Genomic DNA, 19982 nt, shown 5'->3' on the forward strand with positions numbered 1-19982 from the left:
GTGTGAGAGAGTGTGATTGAGAGTGTGAGAGTGAGTGATTGAGAGTGTGAGTGTGATTGAGACTGTGAGAGTGTGTGATTGAGAGTGTGACTGTGAGTGTGAGAGAGTGTGAGAGTGAGTGTGAGAGTGTGAGACTGTGAGAGTGTGATTGAGACTGTGAGAGTGTGAGAGTGTGTGAGTGTGTGAGACTGTGAGTGTGATTGAGTGTGTGAGACTGTGAGAGTGTGTGAGAGTGAGTGAGACTGTGAGAGTGTGTGAGAGTGTGTGAGAGTGTGTGAGAGTGAGTGTGATTGAGTGTGTGAGAGTGAGTGTGATTGAGTGTGTGAGACTGTGAGTGTGATTGAGTGTGTGAGAGTGTGTGAGAGTGAGTGTAATTGAGTGTGTGAGACTGAGAGAGTGTGTTTTATTGTTCCCAGGTGAGGCCTCACTGAGCTGTGAAGCTCGCATTTCAGAAGCGGCCTGGCCATCACAAATGATAGCTCAGCCAAGTGGCTGACATCATCATCATCACGCGTAAATGTATATCAGCAGCTAAATAATCTCGACACATGGAGGGCAAAAGCAGATGACCCCGAGGCAACTCCACGCGACCACGGGGAGTGAGAGACACGCAAACTCCTGTAGACCAGGCGAGGTAGTCAACATCTCCTAGCCACCGTGATGATGATGAGAGAGAGACACGCGAACTCCTGTAGACCAGGCGAGGTAGTCAACATCTCCTAGCCACCGTGATGATGATGAGAGAGAGACACGCGGACTCCTGTAGACCAGGCGAGGTAGTTAACATCTCTTAGCCACCGTGATGATGATGAAAGAGAGACACAGACCTTCTGTAGACCAGGCGAGGTAGTAAACATCTCATAGCCACCGTGATGATGATGAGAGAGAGACATGCAAACTCCTGTATACCAGGCGAGGTAGTCAACATCTTCTAGCCACCGTGATGATGATGAGAGAGAGACACGCGACCTCCTGTATACCAGGCGAGGTAGTCAACATCTCATAGCCACCGTGATGATGATGAGAGAGAGACACGCGAACTCCACATATACAGCAGCAGCAGGCGTCAGGGTCGGGATCGAACCCACGACCTCCTGTAGACCAGACGAGGTAGTCAACATCTCATAGCCACCTTGGCGACCCAATCATTTACATCTCTTAAATGAATTCACTGTCAGGCGAGGTGCCCTTATTGTGCTGACGCTGTCCATATTTAGCCCAACGTAGAGCCACAGGGAACACACAAGACACAGGGAGTGTGCAATCATTCTATATTTGACCACGGGTAAAACCCACGTAAAAAATGTTTATACAATTACATGTCGGTGAATCCGCGCCAATGTGAGTTATTTCTTCTCTGGGCGTGATCATTTATTGCGTTTTAAAAATAGAAATGTTACTTATGTCAGAAGTGTTGGCTTCATGCCACCATTACGATCATTGCGATCCACACCGAGCCTATGGGCAGCCGTTGTGGTTGGTAGTGGTGGTTGGTGGTGGTGGTGGTTGGTGGTGGTTGGTGGTTGGTGGTGGTGGTTTGTAGTGGTTGGTGGTGGTAGTGGTTGGTGGTGTTGGTTGGTGGTAGTGGTTGGTGGTGGTGGTGGTTTGTAGTGGTTGGTGGTGGTGGTGGTTGGTGGTGGTGGTTTGTAGTGGTTGGTGGTGGTAGTGGTTGGTGGTGTTGGTTGGTGGTAGTGGTTGGTGGTGGTGGTGGTGGTTTGTAGTGGTTGGTGGTGGTGGTGGTTGGTGGTGGTGGTTTGTAGTGGTTGGTGGTGGTAGTGGTTGGTGGTGTTGGTTGGTGGTAGTGGTTGGTGGTGGTGGTTTATAGTGGTTGGTGGTGGTGGTGGTTGGTGGTGGTGGTTGGTGGTGGTGGTTGGTGGTGGTGGTGGTGGTTTGTAGTGGTTGGTGGTGGTGGTTTGTAGTGGTTGGTGGTGGTGGTTTGTAGTGGTTGGTGGTGGTGGTTTGTAGTGGTTGGTGGTGGCTGGTGGTGGTGGTTTGTAGTGGTTGGTGGTGGTAGTTGTTGTGGTGGTTGTTGTGGTAGTGGTTGGTGATGGTGTTAGTTGGTGGTGGTGGTTGGTGGTGGTTATTGTGGTGGTGGTGGTTGGTGGTAGTGGTTTGTAGTGGTAGTGGTTGTTGATGGTGTTAGTTGGTGGTGGTGGTTGGTGTTAGTTGGTGGTAGTGGTTGGTGGTGGTGGTGGTTGGTGGTGGTTGGTGGTGGTTGTTGTGGTAGTGGTTGGTGGTGGTTGTTGTGGTGGCTACGCTGCTGCAGGTGGCTGGCTCCACCAGGAGAGAACGACGACATGGTATTGCGACGTCCTTCATCTCACTTCTTGATTGCTTGTGGCTCTGCTCCTACGGCTTTAATCTTTATCCCTCTGTCTGATCATTCGATTGCTTCTTGTGTCCGACGTTTTGACCTTCTCTCGGGCTTTAGCCTTGTGGTGTCGCTCAGCTCTTACACTCACAGCGGTCGCCGTGCCTTGCCAGGGTTCATCTGGGCGTCGCTCCATCGGCCTCAACGCAGGCAATCCGTTGCCCGTGTCAATCGTAATACTGCCGAGGGATCTCGGACATCTCAAACCCTGTAGGGAATTCTGTTTTCTTTTTTTTGTCGGTCTCTTCAGCTTCATTTGCTTCTTAGAAACAAGACGTTCGTGATCTGAACCACAATCTTGCTCCGGGAGCAGTGACTGCTGACGTTGTTGCACTCCGCCATCGCTTCTCGATCATGATGTGGTCAGTCGGGTGTCTTCCACCACTGGCCACGTGTGCAGTGTTCTTTGTGCTTGCTTATCGAGAGCATTTGTAATGCCCAGGTCATTGGCAGCACAGCAATTGATCAAATGATCCCCAGCATCATTGCAAGGCCGTACTGTCCAGTTATCCCGCATGTCACCGACTCCTGCATTGCAATCTCCCATGGCAGGGGTAGTGACAGGGGTCGTGATAGGGGTAGTGATAGGGGTAGTGATAGGGGTAGTGGTAGGGGTAGTGATAGGGGTAGTGATAGGGGTAGTGATAGGGGTAGTGATAAGGGTAGTGGTAGGGGTAGTGATAGGGGTAGTGATAGTGGTAGTGATAGGGGTAGTGATAGGGGTAGTGGTAGGGGTAGTGATAGGGGTAGTGATAGGGGTAGTGATAGTGATAGGGGATAGTGGTAGTGACAGGGGTAGTGGTAGGGGTAGTGATAGTGATAGGGGTAGTGATAGGGGTAGTGACATGGGTAGTGATAGGGGTAGTGATAGGGGTAGTGAAAGGGGTAGTGACAGTGATATGGGTAGTGATAGGGGTAGTGATAGGGGTATTGATAGGGGTATTGATAGGGGTAGTGATAGGGGTAGTGATAGGGGTAGTAATAGGGGTAGTGATAGGGGTAGTGATAGTAATAGGGGTAGTGATAGGGGTAGTGATAGAAGTCGCTAATGACCATCACGTGGATCGCAGCAGCCAAAAACTCTAAACGCGTTGGTGCTGTTACACACTTTCTATTAACTCGCTCTGTCTGTTGTTGTATCCTCAAATCTTGTAACTCAATTTTACCCCACTTCCCAATGTGGTATGGACTGCAAACGTGGTATACTTATGTCACACTGATGACAATACCATATTCTATCATTAAACATCTAGATTTTTAAACATTATTTTGCATACGCTATGTTTCGGCTTGGCTCTAATTGTCCACGCTCAACTCACGTTGGCTGTAATTGTCCATGTGTCCCTTACGTCGCGGCGAGCTTCGAGGCCACTTCGTGGAGTTGTGGAGTTGCGCCGTTACTAGCACGGCACATTTGATGAAAGCGTGTTTTTAAAATAGTTTTTTTTTGTTAAAAAAATATTACTTATTTTTGTAATTGTGGAAAAAATAAACGAAGGGACCCGGAAAGAATATCCACGCAGCCACCCCGGGAAGAGAGAGAGAGAGACACGCAAACTCAGGCGTCAGGGTCCGGGATCGAACCCACACACCCTCCTGTACACCAGGCGAGGTTGTGAACATCTCACAGCCACCGCAGCTGCATCGCCCGGCCAGTGATTTGAGTGAATGGTTGAAGTCTATCACAGCCGCGAGTAGCGTTGCGTGAGAAGACCGGTGGTGATGGCACGTGGCACGACATTGAGATGTGAAGTCCCTCGCCCGGCATGCAGGAGGTTTCATCTCGGCCCTGACCATGCCTGTTGTGTATTTGGAGTTTAACACGATTAGTTGTATATGTGTATGTTTGTATATGTGTATATTTGTCATTGTGTATATTTGTATATGTGTATATTTGTATATGTGTATGTTTGTATATGTGTATATTTGTCATTGTGTATATTTGTATGTGTATATTTGTCATTGTGTATATTTGTATATGTGTATATTTGTATATGTGTATATTTGTATATGTGTATGTTTGTATATGTGTATGTTTGTATATTTGTATATGTATGTATTTGTATGTGTATATTTGTATATGTATGTATTTGTATGTGTATATTTGTATATGTATATATTCGCATGTCTGTATATGTGTATATTTGTATATTATGTGTATATTTGTATATTTGGATTCCGCGTCTCTCTCCCCAGGGATTTTTATCCGGGCACTCCGGTTCCACCCGCCCGCACCACTCCACATTTAGAATGAACACCGCGCATTTAGAGTTCTTTGGCTGCCGCTGTTTAAAACAAAACAAAACAATATTCCCCGCTCGCGATTTGCGTGAAATCGCGAGCGGCAGCGTCACTGAGTTCGCGTGCAGGACGGTGGTGTCGCTGTGTGCACCTTGGCGAGTCAACGATCTACCCTCGCCTCGTGCCCTGGCTAAGGGGGGCGTCTACATCCCTCCTCTGCCTGGGTGTGGTGTCGTGGCGTTGGGCGTCACTGCCGTGGGCTCTCCGTGGCCTCCCGTGACAGGAGGAGGCCATCGGGAGAGGCTGGAGGCTCCAACTGATGGAACTTTCTCCCCCTGCTGCTCCTGCTCCTGCTCCTCCTCCTCCTCCTGCTCATCAGGAGGTAAGTGACACCGACCACGATCACCATCAGCGCCACCCCCGCCACGATGGTGCTGGGGCCCGGCATCAACATCGTCACTGAGGAGGGACGACGGGGAGGGGGAGAGCAGGGGGGGGAGAGCGGGGGAGGGGGGGGGTGAGGAGTGGGTGAGCGGGGTGAGTGGGTGAGTGGGGTGAGTGGAGTGAGCGGGGTGAGTGGGGTGAGTGGGTGAGTGGGGTAAGTGGCGTGAGTGGGTGAGCGGGGTGAGTGGGGGTGTGAGCGGGGTGACGGGGGGGGGGGGTGAGCGGGGTGAGTGGGGGGGTGAGCGGGGTGAGTGGGGGGATGAGCGGGGTGAGTGGGGGGGTGAGCGGGGTGACGGGGGGGTGAGCGGGGTGACGGGGTGAGTGGGGTGAGCGGGGTGAGCGGGGTGAGCGGAGTGAGTGGAGTGAGCGGAGTGAGTGGGGTGAGCGGGGTGAGCGGAGTGAGTGGGGTGAGTGGGGTGAGTGGGGTGAGTGGGTGAGTGGGGTGAGTGGGTGAGTGGGGTGAGTGGGGTGAGTGGGGTGAGCGGGGTGAGTGGGGTGAGTGGGGTGAGGAGCCATAGAAACCCACACAGAGACTCATAATGGAGACAGACACACGGGAAGAGAGAGAGAGAGAGATGCAAACTCGAAATATACAGCAGTAGGTAGGGTCCCGGATCGAACCCACGACCTCCTGCACACCAGCCAATGGAGAAAACATCTCGCCCCTGCAGCGCCACAGACACACCCAGACACACACACAGAGACACACACAGAGACACACAGACACACACACAGACACACACACAGAGACACACACACAGAGACACACACAAGGACACACACACAGACACACACAGACACACACAGACACACACAGACACACGCAGAGACACACACACAGAGACACACACAGACACACAGAGACACACACACACACAGAGACACACACAAGGACACACACACAGACACACACACAGAGACACACACAGACACACACAGACACACGCAGAGACACACACACGCAGAGACGCACACACACAGAGACACACACAGACACACAGAGACACACACACACACAGAGACAGACACAACAACAACAACCGCCATTCGCCACTAAGTGGCGGTGACGTCACCACGACGCTTGTGCCAGGCTATGTGCACCCTGAGGCCACGTGAAGTGTCGAACGCCCGCTGGCAGGAGGTCACGGGGCAGACCCAGGTGCCACGGGTCGACTGACTGAGATGACTGGCTGATGCACCACCTGTGCCCCCTACTGTGCCAACCTGCTGTGCTTTAGCCACCCGGCGCTCCGCTCGCTGTTGTGAGCGTCGCTCCTCCGCCCTCCGTTGTTGTTGGAGGGCGACTGCCTCCAACTGCCCAGTAGCATCCTTCACGAGCCTCCTCCACAGAGGCCGATCTTGACACCGCTGGTACCAGTCATCGGCAAGTCCACTCAGCTCCACGTCCTCCTGTACCACATCACTCCATCTCTTCTCTAGCCCGTGCCGCGCCCGCTTAGCCCCCTCAATCCGGCCAAACAAAAGCTGTTTCGGCATGCGGTGGCTGGGCATGCGGGCTACATGACCCAGCCATCGCAGCCTTGCCTGCCGGAGGAGCTCACCGATGGGACCCTGCCCAGATCTTTCAAGGATTTGTGAGCTCCTCACACAATCCAGTCTGGTTAAACCCAGGATGGATCGTAGGCAGGTCAGCCTAAATGTTTCTAACCGGCGAAGATGTTCCATTAGGGGGGTCCACGTTTCGCAAGCGTAGAGAAGGGAGGGAATGACCGTGGCCGAGAAGACCTGAAGCTTAGTGCGGAGCGACAGACCAGGTAGCTTCCACACAGCGTTACGCAACCGATGAAAAGATATTGCCGCTCGACTGATTCGGAGTGAGACCTCTGCTGTTAAACTGGAGCCAGTCATAAGCACACTGCCCAGGTATGGGAAACTCTCCACTCTCTCCACAACTGCCCCATCACCGATTGGGAGTTGTGGGGGTGGAGTGTCCGATGGTACAAAATACCCAGGCAGGTGCTTAGTTTTGGTGGGGCTGATGGTAAGGCCCCACCTCTTAGTGGCACGCTCCAGTCTCAGCAGCAGCGTCTCCAACTCCTCCTCTGACTGAGCAGCTATTACCAAGTCATCAGCATACATAACGTGGTTGAGCAATAGGGAGCCATCCCTTGACCGCACCCGGGCATCGATTAGCCTCCCATTATATCTGTACCATATGGAGATTCCCCCGGTACAGCTATTGAAGGCTTCACGAACTACGTGGTCAAAATAGATGTTAAATAATGTGGGAGCCAGAGGACATCCCTGTCGCACCCCAAGGTGTACAGGGAATGGCTCTGACTCCCGGCCACGTAGTTTTACCCGGGCCCGCTCACCATCATGAAGGTCCTTAATGATCGTGAGCAGAGGGTCAGGTACTCCAAAAGCACGAAGAACGACCCAGAGCCCAGGCCTACTGATGGTATCATAGGCCTTGACCAGGTCAATAAAGCAGAGATGTAGGTCTTGTTGGAATTCCCTACACCTCTGCTGTAGCAGACGGACAGAAAATATGGCATCTGTGCAGGACCGCCCTTTCCTGAAACCGCATTGGGGCTCCGCAAGCCTCTCCTCAGCGTGCCTGGCAAGGCGATGCTGAATAATCCTTGCCAGGACCTTTCCCGGCACACTGAGGAGTGAGATGCCCCTGTAGTTGTTACAGTCTGTGCGGTCCCCCTTCTTAAAAAGGGGGACCACCAGGGCATCCTTCCAATCCTGCGGAACCCGTCCAGTGGTCCAGACTGTTGTTATGATGTCATATAGGGCAGTCTGTGCACAAACGCCACCCTCCCTCAGCATTTCGCTTGGGAGATCATCTCTGCCCGCTGCCTTTCCTGGTCTCAGACTCCGGATCGCCTTCAATACTTCCTCAGCAGATGGCACCTCAGCCAGCCACTCACAGGGGGTGACTTCATCCAATATTTGAGGCACCGCAGCCTCAGCAGGGTCATCCTCACTTTGTGCCACGATGTTTTCCTGGCTGTGGGATTTTCCCTCCCCCAGGACCTCACAGAAATGCTCAGCAAATCTGCGAACCTGTTCCTGGGGGTCGGAAATTGGATCACCGTTTTTTCCCCTAATGATGGTAATAGGTGTGGCGCTGCAGGTTACTTTTTTGATGGAGTTAAATAGCGATTTGTGATCACGGGCCACTGAGGCAGACTCCATCTCCTCAGCAACCCGCGACCACCACCCATCCTTGCAGCGCCTCACGGCTCTCCGAACCTCCGAGCGAAGGCTGCGGTAAGCCTCCTCATTCTCTGACGTGGGATTCTGTAGCCGATGACAGTGGGCCTGTCGCTTTTTCTCAACCATCCTGAACAACTCCTCTGTCATCCAGGGTGTCTGGGGAGGTCTGGACCGCGTACCCAAAGCAGCCATTGCAGCTGCATGAGTCACAGTCCTAAACCTCGCCCATTTACCCTCGACATCAGGAGGAGTCGGGGACGATGCCAATCCCAGCCGCAAGCGATGATGAAATTCTCGCTTGCAACTTTCATCAGATAACTGAGACCAGGCCACTTTAGGTTGGAATGGGGTCCTGGGTGTACACCCACCACCGGAGTGGAAGAATGGCAGGCGCATCTTACAGATGACTAGTCGATGGTCAGAGGGCAGATCAGCTCCACGGTAGGTCCTGGTGTCAAGGACATGGGCTCGCATTCGCTGGTCCGTCACTATGTAGTCCAGCAGATGTTCTTGCTTGGACCCGGCATGCATCCATGATGTTGTGTGGATGCGCCGATGCCGGAACAGCGTGTTGGTAATTACAAGCCCATGGGCTGCACAAAAATCTAGCAGCCTCCTACCGTTGTTATTGAGCTGATCTGGCCCATGCCCTCCAATCACTCCAGACCAGGTGCCAGTATCATGACCAACTCGGGCATTGAAGTCACCCAACATGATGACTCTATCCCGAGGGGCCACTTTAGCCAGCACCTGTGACAGGAGGTCATAGAAGGCATCTGACTCATCGGCTTTGCCTGCATCCCTCCACGGATGTTCATCTTCGGTGGGGGCATAAGTAACCACGACCACCATTCCTCGCCTCCGGTTGATGGGAAGGCGAGCCCAAAGTAGCCTGGGGCTTACAGCTTCCCACACCTCACCGCCACGCTCCCACGCCCCCTTCATTCTTTTGTTCAAAAGAAGACCCACACCCTGTTGTTTGGCAGTCTGCTGCCCCGAGTAGAGGACTGTCCACCCCTCATGGTGGCAGGAGCCAGAGCCGGTCCACCGGACCTCCTGAATGCCGCATAGATCCAGGCGGTACCGGTCCAGCTCCCGACAGAGGAGTGGCAGCCTCTCCTCTGCAGTGAGCGTTCGAACATTCCACGTGGCCACCCGTAGTGGCTTTTCGTTGTTTCTGGAGTAGCCCCGAGGGTAGGTATTCAATCTCCTGGCTCCGCCAATTGGGGTTTGGCCAGGAGACGTCATAGACGCCTGGCCCCCCGGGGCCTCCGGCACAAGCTTAGTTGAGAGACAGACACACACACAGAGACACACACACACAGAGACACACAGAGAGACACACACAGACACAGAGACACACACAGAGACACACACAGACACACACAGAGACACACACACAGAGACACACACAAGGACACAGACACACACACAGAGACACACACAAGGACACAGATACACGCAAAGAGAGAGAGAGAGAGAGGTCGCAGTCACCTTTGGAGGTGACCGACAGCGTGATGGTCTTCGTCTGAACGTTGGAGAAGAACGTCCCACAGAAATACTGGCCGGCGTCCACGTGCCTCACGGGCGACACGAGAACCGAGGCGTCACCCCTGCTCAGATCTCCCACCCACGCCACGTTGCCGATGTACGGAGTCGCCTTCTCGTCGAACACAAGGATCTGGCATGGGGACGGGGAGGGGGGTGCGATGGACGACGTTAAGATGCACTGGACGTCTGTGACGAACACAGCTTGGGTGGGTGGGTGGGCGAGTGGGTGGGTGGGTGGGCGAGTGGGTGGGTGGGTGGGTGGGCGAGTGGGTGGGTGGGTGGATGGGCGAGTGGGTGGGTGGATGGGCGAGTGAGTGGGTGGGAGGATGAGTGAGTGGGTGGGCGGGTGGGTGGGCGAGTGGGTGGGCGAGTGAGTGGGCGAGTGAGTGGGTGGGCGGGCGAGTGGGTGAGTGCTTGAGTGGTTGTATTAGTGTGTGAATGGGCGAGTGGGAGAGTGGGTGGCTGAGTGATTGAGTGGAGGAGTGGTTAAGTGAGTTGGCGAGTGAGTGTCTGGGTGGGCGAGTGCTTCAATGTTTGAGTGGGCCAGTGAGTGTGAGTGTGTAGGCGAGTGGGAGAGTGGGTGGCTGAGTGGTTGAGTGGATGGATTAGTGAATGAGTGGGCGAGTGAGTGTGTAAGCGAGTGCCTGAGTGTTTGAGTGGGCCCGTGGGTGTGTAAGTGGTTGAGTAAGTGTGTAAGTGGTTGAGTAAGTGTGTAAGTGGTTGTCATTCACTCACATTCGCCACCTTTAAAAAAGAGTTTCTTAGCTCAATCAGAGCTTCACTCGATGGGAGACATTCCTGGGTGCCACGGTGGCTAGGAGATGTTAACTACCTCGCCTGACGTGCAGGAGGTCGTGGGTTCGATCCGGACCCTGATGCCTGTATATCTGGAGTTTGCGCGTCTCTCTCTCCCCGTGGTCGTGTGAATGTTTCTCCAACGTCATCCCATTCGAGTGTTTGGCTGCCGAACATTTCCCGGTGATAAGCAACTTCCGTTGAGCTCTGATTTGTGTCTGTGTGTGTGTCTCTGGTCGCTTCTAAAAAAACAAATATCTCTACGGCTCAGTGGGGGACTTACCTGAAAAACAAAACGCATTACCTAAACTATCAACAGAAGGTGTATATCGGATTAATTGTTCATGTGGCAGCTGCTACATTGGGCAGACGGGACGTAACATCAGCGTAAGACTAAAAGAACATCAGAGAAATATTAAATTATCTCAAACACAACTGTCGGCAGTGGCAGAACATGCTTGTCAACAAGGACACTCAATTGATTTTGACAATGTTGCAGTGGTGTGTAAAACTAATTATTACTGGCAAAGACTAATTAGAGAATCCATTGAAATTGAGAGGAACAAGAATAACTTTAATCGCTCTGACAGCTACCGGCTTAGTGCGGCCTGGAAGCGTATTATTAAATAATACACATTACATTTTGATTTAAAGAATTACTAATCTACAACTCATTACTAATCATAACCAATGACTGATTACTAATCGATTATATAATTACATTACCCCCCCCCCCTCCGCCTCTAATCACTGCACCTGATGAGTTAAGTGATGACGTCACTCTTCTGCTCTATATAAAACCGGGAGCAAGCGAGGGCTTTACCATTCTGGCGAATTGCCCGATGATGCTGGAAGTATTTACCAGCGAAACGTCGTACTCAAACTGTAAATGTGGATTAACTCTTCAACACACCGGTGGGCTGAAGTAGTGAATTATTTGTCTTTTGTCAACGTGACACTTTTCTTTGCTGATTGGCCGTGTCGGGTGGTGGAGGGTTACGACACATTTATAAATAAACGCGATCTAACCCAAAAACCTTTATTATGAATAATATTGGTCGCGAAAGCCTACGTGTTAAACTGACTAACCTCTATGGGGAGGATACTTTTCTTAAAACCAGAAAATTGGAGAAGCTTCGCATTAAGCGGATGAAATTGATATCTTCACTGGCGTTCCTCAAAAGGTGCAGAGATTCAAAGGTAATACCAAACGCAGTTAAAATAACACATCACATAAAGTCTTCTAAAGCTAACCAAATACTACACAAAGCTAGCGAATTATTATTAATAGAGAGAATACAGCACAATAGGAGTGAATTATCTTACATTTCGGAATCACTAAAGCAGTTACACTTAGATATAAGCAATAGTGTATCTATGCATTATTGGAATATAATCGATAACATAACACAACAATCGGCTGATAATGTGTTTAAACTAACCAAAACTAACCAAATTAATAAATTTTCTAGACTACATAATAAACAAATCCCTACTGAAAACCAAAAATGTAAAAACAAAACTGTACTGAACTTGACCAACACTGTATTAACCGGTGACATGGTCTCTATCCTTTCTAAAGGCCTTAACTTTGCCGTTACCCCACGCACAATTCCAGTGGATGAGATAATTGCTGAGGTAGAATCAGCAGTTAGACTCCTTCCACATAATGAGGCAGAGATGACTAGACATGAGGTTGCTAAAATAATTGAGAATAGCAAAGTTCCAAAAGTAAATATTAGCTCTAACGAGGCAAAAGCCTTAAGAGAGCTGCGTGTAAATAAGGATATCCAAATCCTAGCAGCTGATAAAGGCCGCACTACTGTACTGATGTCACGAGCCGATTATGATAATAAAATTAGAAATTTACTAGAGGAAAGTACCTACATTAAAATTAAACGAGATCCAACTAATACTTTAGAACGTAAGACCACTGCAATAATTGCAAATTCATTAATCCCTAAAAATGAGCAATACCTAATTAAGCCAAGGGCCTCAAAACCACCTAGACTCTATGGGCTACCAAAGATTCATAAAATCGGCATCCCATTACGACCCATAGTCAGTACAATTGGCTCTGCCACATATCAATTAGCAAAATATATAACCAAACAAATACAGCCCTACATCGGTAAGACATCTTCATTCATAAAAAATTCAGAACATCTTGTGAATGTGATTAAAGATATTAAACTTACTCCTGATGATATTCTGGTAAGCTTTGATGTGATTTCTCTATTCACTAAGGTTCCAGTGGACGAATCTCTTAAATTACTTGATACACTAGTAAAGAATACCGGTTTACAAAAAGATATTCCGAAACTTGCTGGCCATTGCTTAAATAACACTTACTTCTTATGGAGAGGGGATTTCTTTAAACAAAAGGAAGGAGCAGCAATGGGTTCTCCTTTATCCCCTGCTATAGCAAATTTGTACATGGAAAACTTTGAAATAAGAGCACTTGCCTCGAGCACATTAAAACCATCCTTTTGGTTTAGGTATGTGGATGACACTTTGGTTGTCTGGCCACATGGTAAAGATACACTTAATGATTTTCTAAATCATCTCAATGCACAAAACCCGGCCATCCAGTTCACCATGGAAATGGAGGTGAATAACACACTCCCATTCCTAGATATTTTGCTTGGACATGGCCTAAACGGTAAAATAACACACAGCGTTTACAGAAAGCAAACGCACACTGATGCCTATCTGAATGCAGAATCACATCATCATCCAGCTCAAAAATCCTCTCTTATCAAGACGCTCGTACATCGGGCGAAAACAGTGTCAGATGGTGAGAGTCTAGTGAGAGAGATTAAACACGTTAAAGACGCACTACGACAGAATGGCTACAATAATGCTCAAATTAACAGAGCACTGAATGCCAAATCACGATCGCAAAACAATACTACTGAAAGCGACCAGATTGTTAAAACAATAAAAATTCCATATATCTCAGGAGTAACTGACAAATTAGCCCGCGTTTTGCAAAAGCAAAACATTACAGTAAGATTTGGTACAGTACACAAAATTCAAAAACTAGTATCTTGCACTAAAGACGCATTACCTAAACTATCAACAGAAGGTGTATATCGGATTAATTGTTCATGTGGCAGCTGCTACATTGGGCAGACGGGACGTAACATCAGCGTAAGACTAAAAGAACATCAGAGAAATATTAAATTATCTCAAACACAACTGTCGGCAGTGGCAGAACATGCTTGTCAACAAGGACACTCAATTGATTTTGACAATGTTGCAGTGGTGTGTAAAACTAATTATTACTGGCAAAGACTAATTAGAGAATCCATTGAAATTGAGAGGAACAAGAATAACTTTAATCGCTCTGACAGCTACCGGCTTAGTGCGGCCTGGAAGCGTATTATTAAATAATACACATTACATTTTGATTTAAAGAATTACTAATCTACAACTCATTACTAATCATAACCAATGACTGATTACTAATCGATTATATAATTACATTACCCCCCCCTCCACCTCTAATCACTGCACCTGATGAGTTAAGTGATGACGTCACTCTTCTGCTCTATATAAAACCGGGAGCAAGCGAGGGCTTTACCATTCTGGCGAATTGCCCGATGATGCTGGAAGTATTTACCAGCGAAACGTCGTACTCAAACTGTAAATGTGGATTAACTCTTCAACACACCGGTGGGCTGAAGTAGTGAATTATTTGTCTTTTGTCAACGTGACACTTTTCTTTGCTGATTGGCCGTGTCGGGTGGTGGAGGGTTACGACACATTTATAAATAAACGCGATCTAACCCAAAAACCTTTATTATGAGTTAAAGGTGAACTTCGTTTGGACCATCGCACCTGTTCGGTCGATTCATTCGCCGATATCCTCTCCCAGGTGATCATTTCGCCCGCGGGGATGGGCTCCTCGAAGAGGCACGGCAGGAGAGCGGTCGAGTCCTCTTCCGCCGTGATGTGGCTCTGAGCCAGGACGGAGCCTGCCAGGCCCAGAGCGATGAACGTCCCTGGAGTGAGCACACGAGGAGCGAGAGGTCGTCACGCGGCAGCCTGACACGGAGGATTCGCGGCGCGTTTGGGTGGAATGCGAGAAGTGGTAATGGTCCCTGCGGCTTACAGCGAGGAGAGGGAGGCCTGGGTTCGAATCCTGACTCGGGTGGAGTTTGTGTGATCTCCCTTTGTTCTACAGAGTGAGTGCGTGGAGTTTGTATGATCTCCCCCTGTACTACAGAGTGAGTGGAGTTTGTATGATCTCTCCCTTGGTTCTACAGAGTGAGTGGAGTTTGTATGATCTCGCCCTGTTCTACAGAGTGCGTGGAGTTTGTATGATCTCCCCCTGTTCTACAGAGTGAGTGGAGTTTGTATGATCTCGCCCTGTTCTACAGAGTGAGTGGAGTTTGTATGATCTCCCCCTGTTCTACAGAGTGAGTGAGTGGAGTTTGTATGATCTCCCCCTGTTCTACAGAGTGAGTGAGTGGAGTTTGTATGATCTCCCCCTGTTCTACAGAGTGAGTCGGGTTTGTATGATCTCCCTTGGTTCTACAGAGTGAGTGAGTGGAGTTTGTATGATCTCCCCCTGTTCTACAGAGTGAGTGGAGTTTGTGTGATCTTCCTTTGTTCTACAGAGTGAGTGCGTGGAGTTTGTGTGATCTCTCCCTGTTCTATAGAGTGAGTGGTTGGAGTTTGTGTAATCTCTCCCTGTACTACAGAGTGAGTGGGTGGAGTTTGTGTGATCTCTCCCTTGGTTCTACAGAGTGAGTGCGTGGAGTTTGTATGATCTCCCCCTGTTCTACAGAGTGGAGTTTGTATGATCTCCCCCTGTTCTACAGAGTGAGTGAGTGGAGTTGGTATGATCTCCCCCTGTTCTACAGAGTGAGTCGGGTTTGTATGATCTCCCCCTGTTCTACAGAGTGAGTGGAGTTTGTGTGATCTCCCTTTGTTCTACAGAGTGAGTGGAGTTTGTATGATCTCCCCTGTTCTAAAGAGCGAGTGGTGTTTGTGTGATCTCCCCCTGTACTACAGAGTGAGTGAGTGGAGTTTGTGTGATCTCCCCCTGTTCTAGAGAGTGAGTGGAGTTTGTGTGATCTCCCCCTGTATTACAGAGTGAGTGAGTGGAGTTTGTGTGATCTCCCCCTGTTCTACAGAGTGAGTGGAGTTTGTATGATCTCCCCTGTTCTAAAGAGTGAGTGGTGTTTGTGTGATCTCCCCCTGTACTACAGAGTGAGTTAGTGGAGTTTGTATGATCTCTCCCTGTTCTAAAGAGTGAGTGGTGTTTGTGTGATCTCCCCCTGTACTACAGAGTGAGTTAGTGGAGTTTGTATGATCTCTCCCTGTTCTACAGAGTGAGTGAGTGGAGTTTGTATGATCTCCCCCTGTTCTACTGAGTGTGAGTGAGTGGAGTTTGTGTGATCTCCCCCTGTTCTACAGAGTGGAGTTTGTATGATCTCCCCCTGTTCTACAGAGTGAGTGGAGTTTGTATGATCTCCCCCTGTACTACAGAGTGAGTGGAGTTTGTATGATCTCCCCCTGTTCTACAGAGTGAGTGAGTGGAGTTTGTGTGATCTCCCCCTGTTCTGCAGAGTGAGTGGAGTTTGTATGATCTCCCCCTGTTCTACAGAGTGTGTGAGCGTTTCGCGTCATATTCAAAGGTTTCCGAATAACAGATGTATTCGTGAGAATTGTTACTACGAACTGTATATATATATTTTTACCAGGTAAGGCCCAATGAGCTGTGTAGCTCTATTTCAGGGGCGACCTTGCTACAAGTGATAGCCCCAGGAAGTGGCTTATCAACATCACGTGGACATTTATAGCAACGGCAGCAGCCACTTACTCTGCACGAGAGAGAAACAGGAGGACCCTCAGAGCAATCCACGTGACCACGGGGTGAGAGAGAGACACGCAAACTCCAAATATACAGCAGCAGCAGGCATCGTCAGGGTCGGGATTGAACCCACGACATCCTGCATACCAGGCGAGGTAGTCAACATCTCCTAGCCACCGTGATGATGATGATGAGAGAGAGAGACACGCAAACTCCAAATATACAGCAGCAGCAGGCATCGTCAGGGTCGAGATTGAACCCACGACCACCCGCATACCAGGCGAGGTAGTCAACATCTCATAGCCACCGTGGTGATGATGATGAGAGAGAGACACGCAAACTCCAAATATACAGCAGCAGCAGGCATCGTCAGGGTCGGGAGTGAACCCACGACCTCCTGCACACCAGGCGAGGTAGTCAACATCTAGCCACCGTGATGATGACGATGATGAGAGAGAGACACGCAAACTCCAAATATACAGCAGCAGGCATCGTCAGGGTCGGGACTGAACCCACGACCTCCTGCACACCAGGCGAGGTAGTCAACATCTCCTAGCCACCGTGATGATGATGATGATGATGAGAGAGAGAGAGAGACACGCAAACTGCAAATATACAGCAGCAGGCATCGTCAGGGTCGGGATTGAACCCACGACCTCCCGCACACCAGGCGAGGTAGTCAACATCTCATAGCCACCGCGGGCTCTCCAAATCGAATGAAATCTCTCCGCGGGCCACCAAATCGTCGCCTCCACGCTGCTGAATCGGAAAAGCGCCGAGCGGCAGCCGCCGCCCGGAGTGAACTCGTTCTGAAGAACTCGTTCTTGAATTTGTCTTTGCAAAGGAAATAAAAGAACCCGTTTCCCCGGTCTTTGGCGGAGACATTTTGGCCGCCGTTGTTGTTGTTGTACTGTACTGAGCGGTGACCAGGCCACGGGTCCGAGATAGCGCGTGCTGCGGTTGGCGCGGGGGTTGAGGTGCGAATCTGGCAGACCACCCTCGCTAATACTGCGGTGGGTACGAGTCACGGGCGACATTTAGTCTATGGGCAGTGCTGATGTATGTGTGTTGAACTTATTTCGCACAGAGTCTGTTTACGCCATACGCAACGTAACATTCGTCACAGCCTAGAGCCGAAGGCATCTTTGGCTGTGGCCAGGTGGCTGTTGGGGAGCTGATCTCTGGGTGTCTCTGTGCTCTGGAGGAGCGGTGGCGCAGCGGTTAGCGCTGTGCTGCTAACCTGCCAGAGACCCGGGTTCGATTCCCGCTCACGGGCACCACCACCACCAACACCACCACCAACACCAACAACACCACCACCAACAACACCACCACCAACAACACCAACAATACCACCACCAACAATACCACCACCAACAATACCACCACCAACAATACCACCACCAACAATACCACCAACAACACCACCAGCAACACCACCAACAACGCCACCACCAACAACACCACCACCAACAATACCACCACCAACAATACCACCAACAACACCACCAACAATACCACCACCAACAATACCACCACCAACAACAATACCACCACCACCAACAATACCACCACCACCAACAACACCACCACCACCACCAACAATACCACCACCAACAACAATACCACCACCAACAATAACACCAGCAACAATACCACCACCAACAACACCACCACCAACAATACCACCAACAACACCACCAACAATACCACCAACAACAACAACACCACCAACAATAACACCACCACCAACACCACCAACAACAACAACACCACCAACAACACCACCAACAACACCACCACCAACACCACCAACAACAACACCACCACCACCACCAACACCACCACCACCAACACCACCACCACCAACACCACCACCACCAACAACAACAACAACACCACCACCAATACCACCACCACCACCAACACCACCGCCAACAACAACACCACCAACAACAACACCAACACCACCGCCAACAACAACCGGTGAAGATTATTTAAACCGGATCCTGGGCCTCACCTAGGTCGACGCAGCCTGAAATGAGTCTACTTGGTGTGGTGTGTAGTAAACATGGCCACGAGGGAGACAAAGGCGGCCGGGCGTGGTGTTGGCCACCCGACCCCTCGTGTGTCGTGGTGGTGGTGGTGTTGATGGTGATGATGGTAATCGTGGTGGTGTTGATGGTGATGATGGTAATCGTGGTGGTGGTGCTGATGGTGATGATGGTAATCGTGGTGGTGGTGTTGATGGTGATGATGGTAATCGTGGTGGTGGTGTTGATGGTGATGATGGTAATCGTGGTGGTGGTGTTGATGGTGATGATGGTAATCGTGGTGGTGTTGATGGTGATGATGGTAATCGTGGTGGTGGTGCTGATGGTGATGATGGTAATCGTGGTGGTGGTGTTGATGGTGCTACACGCAAACAGCACTTGTCCCATCAGTCTGTTAAGGCTATTCGGGAGATCTTTGTCTTTGATGATGGTGGTGGTGATGGGAATGGTGGTGGTGATGATCGTGGTGATGATGGGAATGGTGGTGGTGATGATCGTGGTGATGATGGGAATGGTGGTGGTGATGATCGTGGTGATGATGGGAATGCGGATGGTGGTGGAAATGGTGATGATGGCGATTATGGTAATCGTGGTGATGATGGTAATCGTGGTGGTGATGATGGTGATGATGGTAATCGTGGTGGTGGTGTTGATGGTGATAATGGTTATCGTGGTGGTGGTGGTGGTGTTGATGGTGATGATGGTGATCGAGGTGGTGGTGTTGATGGTGATGATGGTAATCGTGGTGGTGGTGGTGTTGATGGTGATGATGGTAATCGTGGTGGTGTTGATGGTGATGATGGTAATCGTGGTGGTGATGGTGATGATGGTAATCGTGGTGGTGTTGATGGTGATGATGGTAATCGTGGTGGTGGTGTTGATGGTGATGATGGTGATCGAAGTCGTGGTGTTGATGGTGATGATGGTGATCGTGGTGGTGGTGGTGGTATTGATGGTGATGATGTTAACCGTGGTGGTGGTGTTGATGGTGCTACTCGCCATAACATCACTTGCCCCAGGCAGGCGATCAGCCGCCAAGGCCGTTGAGGGCTATGCGGGGGATCTTTGTCTTTGTTTGGCACGAGGGGAATTTAGGGGATTCCCCGACCCAGGGCGGTCCACGTGGGGGGTGGGGGGTGGTGGTGGGGGGGGTGGGGGGTGGTGGTGGGGGGTGGGGGGGTGGTGGTGGGGGGGTGTTGAGGACGAACGCGGCCCCTCTCGTCACGTCACCGCGGTGTTTTTATTTTATTTTATTTAAAAAAAACAAATTACTGATTGAAGCCGCGCCGAAATCCGCATAAGGGAAAATGTTATCGGAGTCCTCCCTCTGGCGGAGATTCCCGAGAGAGGAGGAGGAGGAGAGGGGAGAGAGGAGAGAGAAGATCACTTGTCCAGACAAGGTTCTGTACCCTGCCTTGGAGTTTGTGTCGTGATGAAAACCCAATGGGCTATATTTGTCCTCTGGCAATTGTAGATGCGCTGTTGATTTGTTAACATTTAAAAAAAAATGCAA

At 50.2% G+C, this 19982-nt stretch overlaps 2 protein-coding genes across 2 annotated transcripts in view; one reads left to right on the forward strand and one right to left on the reverse strand.

Annotated features, from left to right (window-relative positions):
* Positions 1–19982, forward strand: part of LOC116957542 (uncharacterized) — a 305854-nt gene that overhangs the window by 238321 nt on the left and 47551 nt on the right. The gene's annotated exons all lie outside the window — the stretch shown is intronic.
* On the reverse strand, positions 1258–19575 carry LOC116957535 (uncharacterized). The gene is made up of 4 exons (XM_076056485.1): positions 18436–19575; positions 14435–14598; positions 9740–9926; positions 1258–5071 (listed from the first exon to the last, which is right to left on the reverse strand). Exons 1-4 carry the CDS (start codon positions 19469–19471, stop codon positions 4860–4862), a joined length of 1599 nt encoding a protein of 532 aa, XP_075912600.1. The 5' UTR covers positions 19472–19575; the 3' UTR covers positions 1258–4859.

The sequence above is a fragment of the Petromyzon marinus genome, chromosome 76 (assembly GCF_048934315.1).
Source record: "Petromyzon marinus isolate PM22_M1 ecotype Great Lakes invasive population chromosome 76, UKy_Petmar_22M1.pri1.0, whole genome shotgun sequence".
NCBI lineage: Eukaryota > Metazoa > Chordata > Hyperoartia > Petromyzontiformes > Petromyzontidae > Petromyzon > Petromyzon marinus.

What these genes read in the sequence shown, in the direction of transcription:
- LOC116957535 (XM_076056485.1), bottom strand. Translation starts at nt 19,471, where the DNA reads ATGGCGAGTAGCACCATCAACACCACCACCACGGTTAACATCATCACC. An exon ending in CGAATGAATCGACCGAACAG is followed by an intron (nt 9,927 to 14,434) that starts GTGCGATGGTCC and finishes TCCCCATGCCAG; the next exon opens with ATCCTTGTGTTCGACGAGAA. An exon ending in GCTGTCGGTCACCTCCAAAG is followed by an intron (nt 5,072 to 9,739) that starts GTGACTGCGACC and finishes GTCCCTCCTCAG; the next exon opens with TGACGATGTTGATGCCGGGC.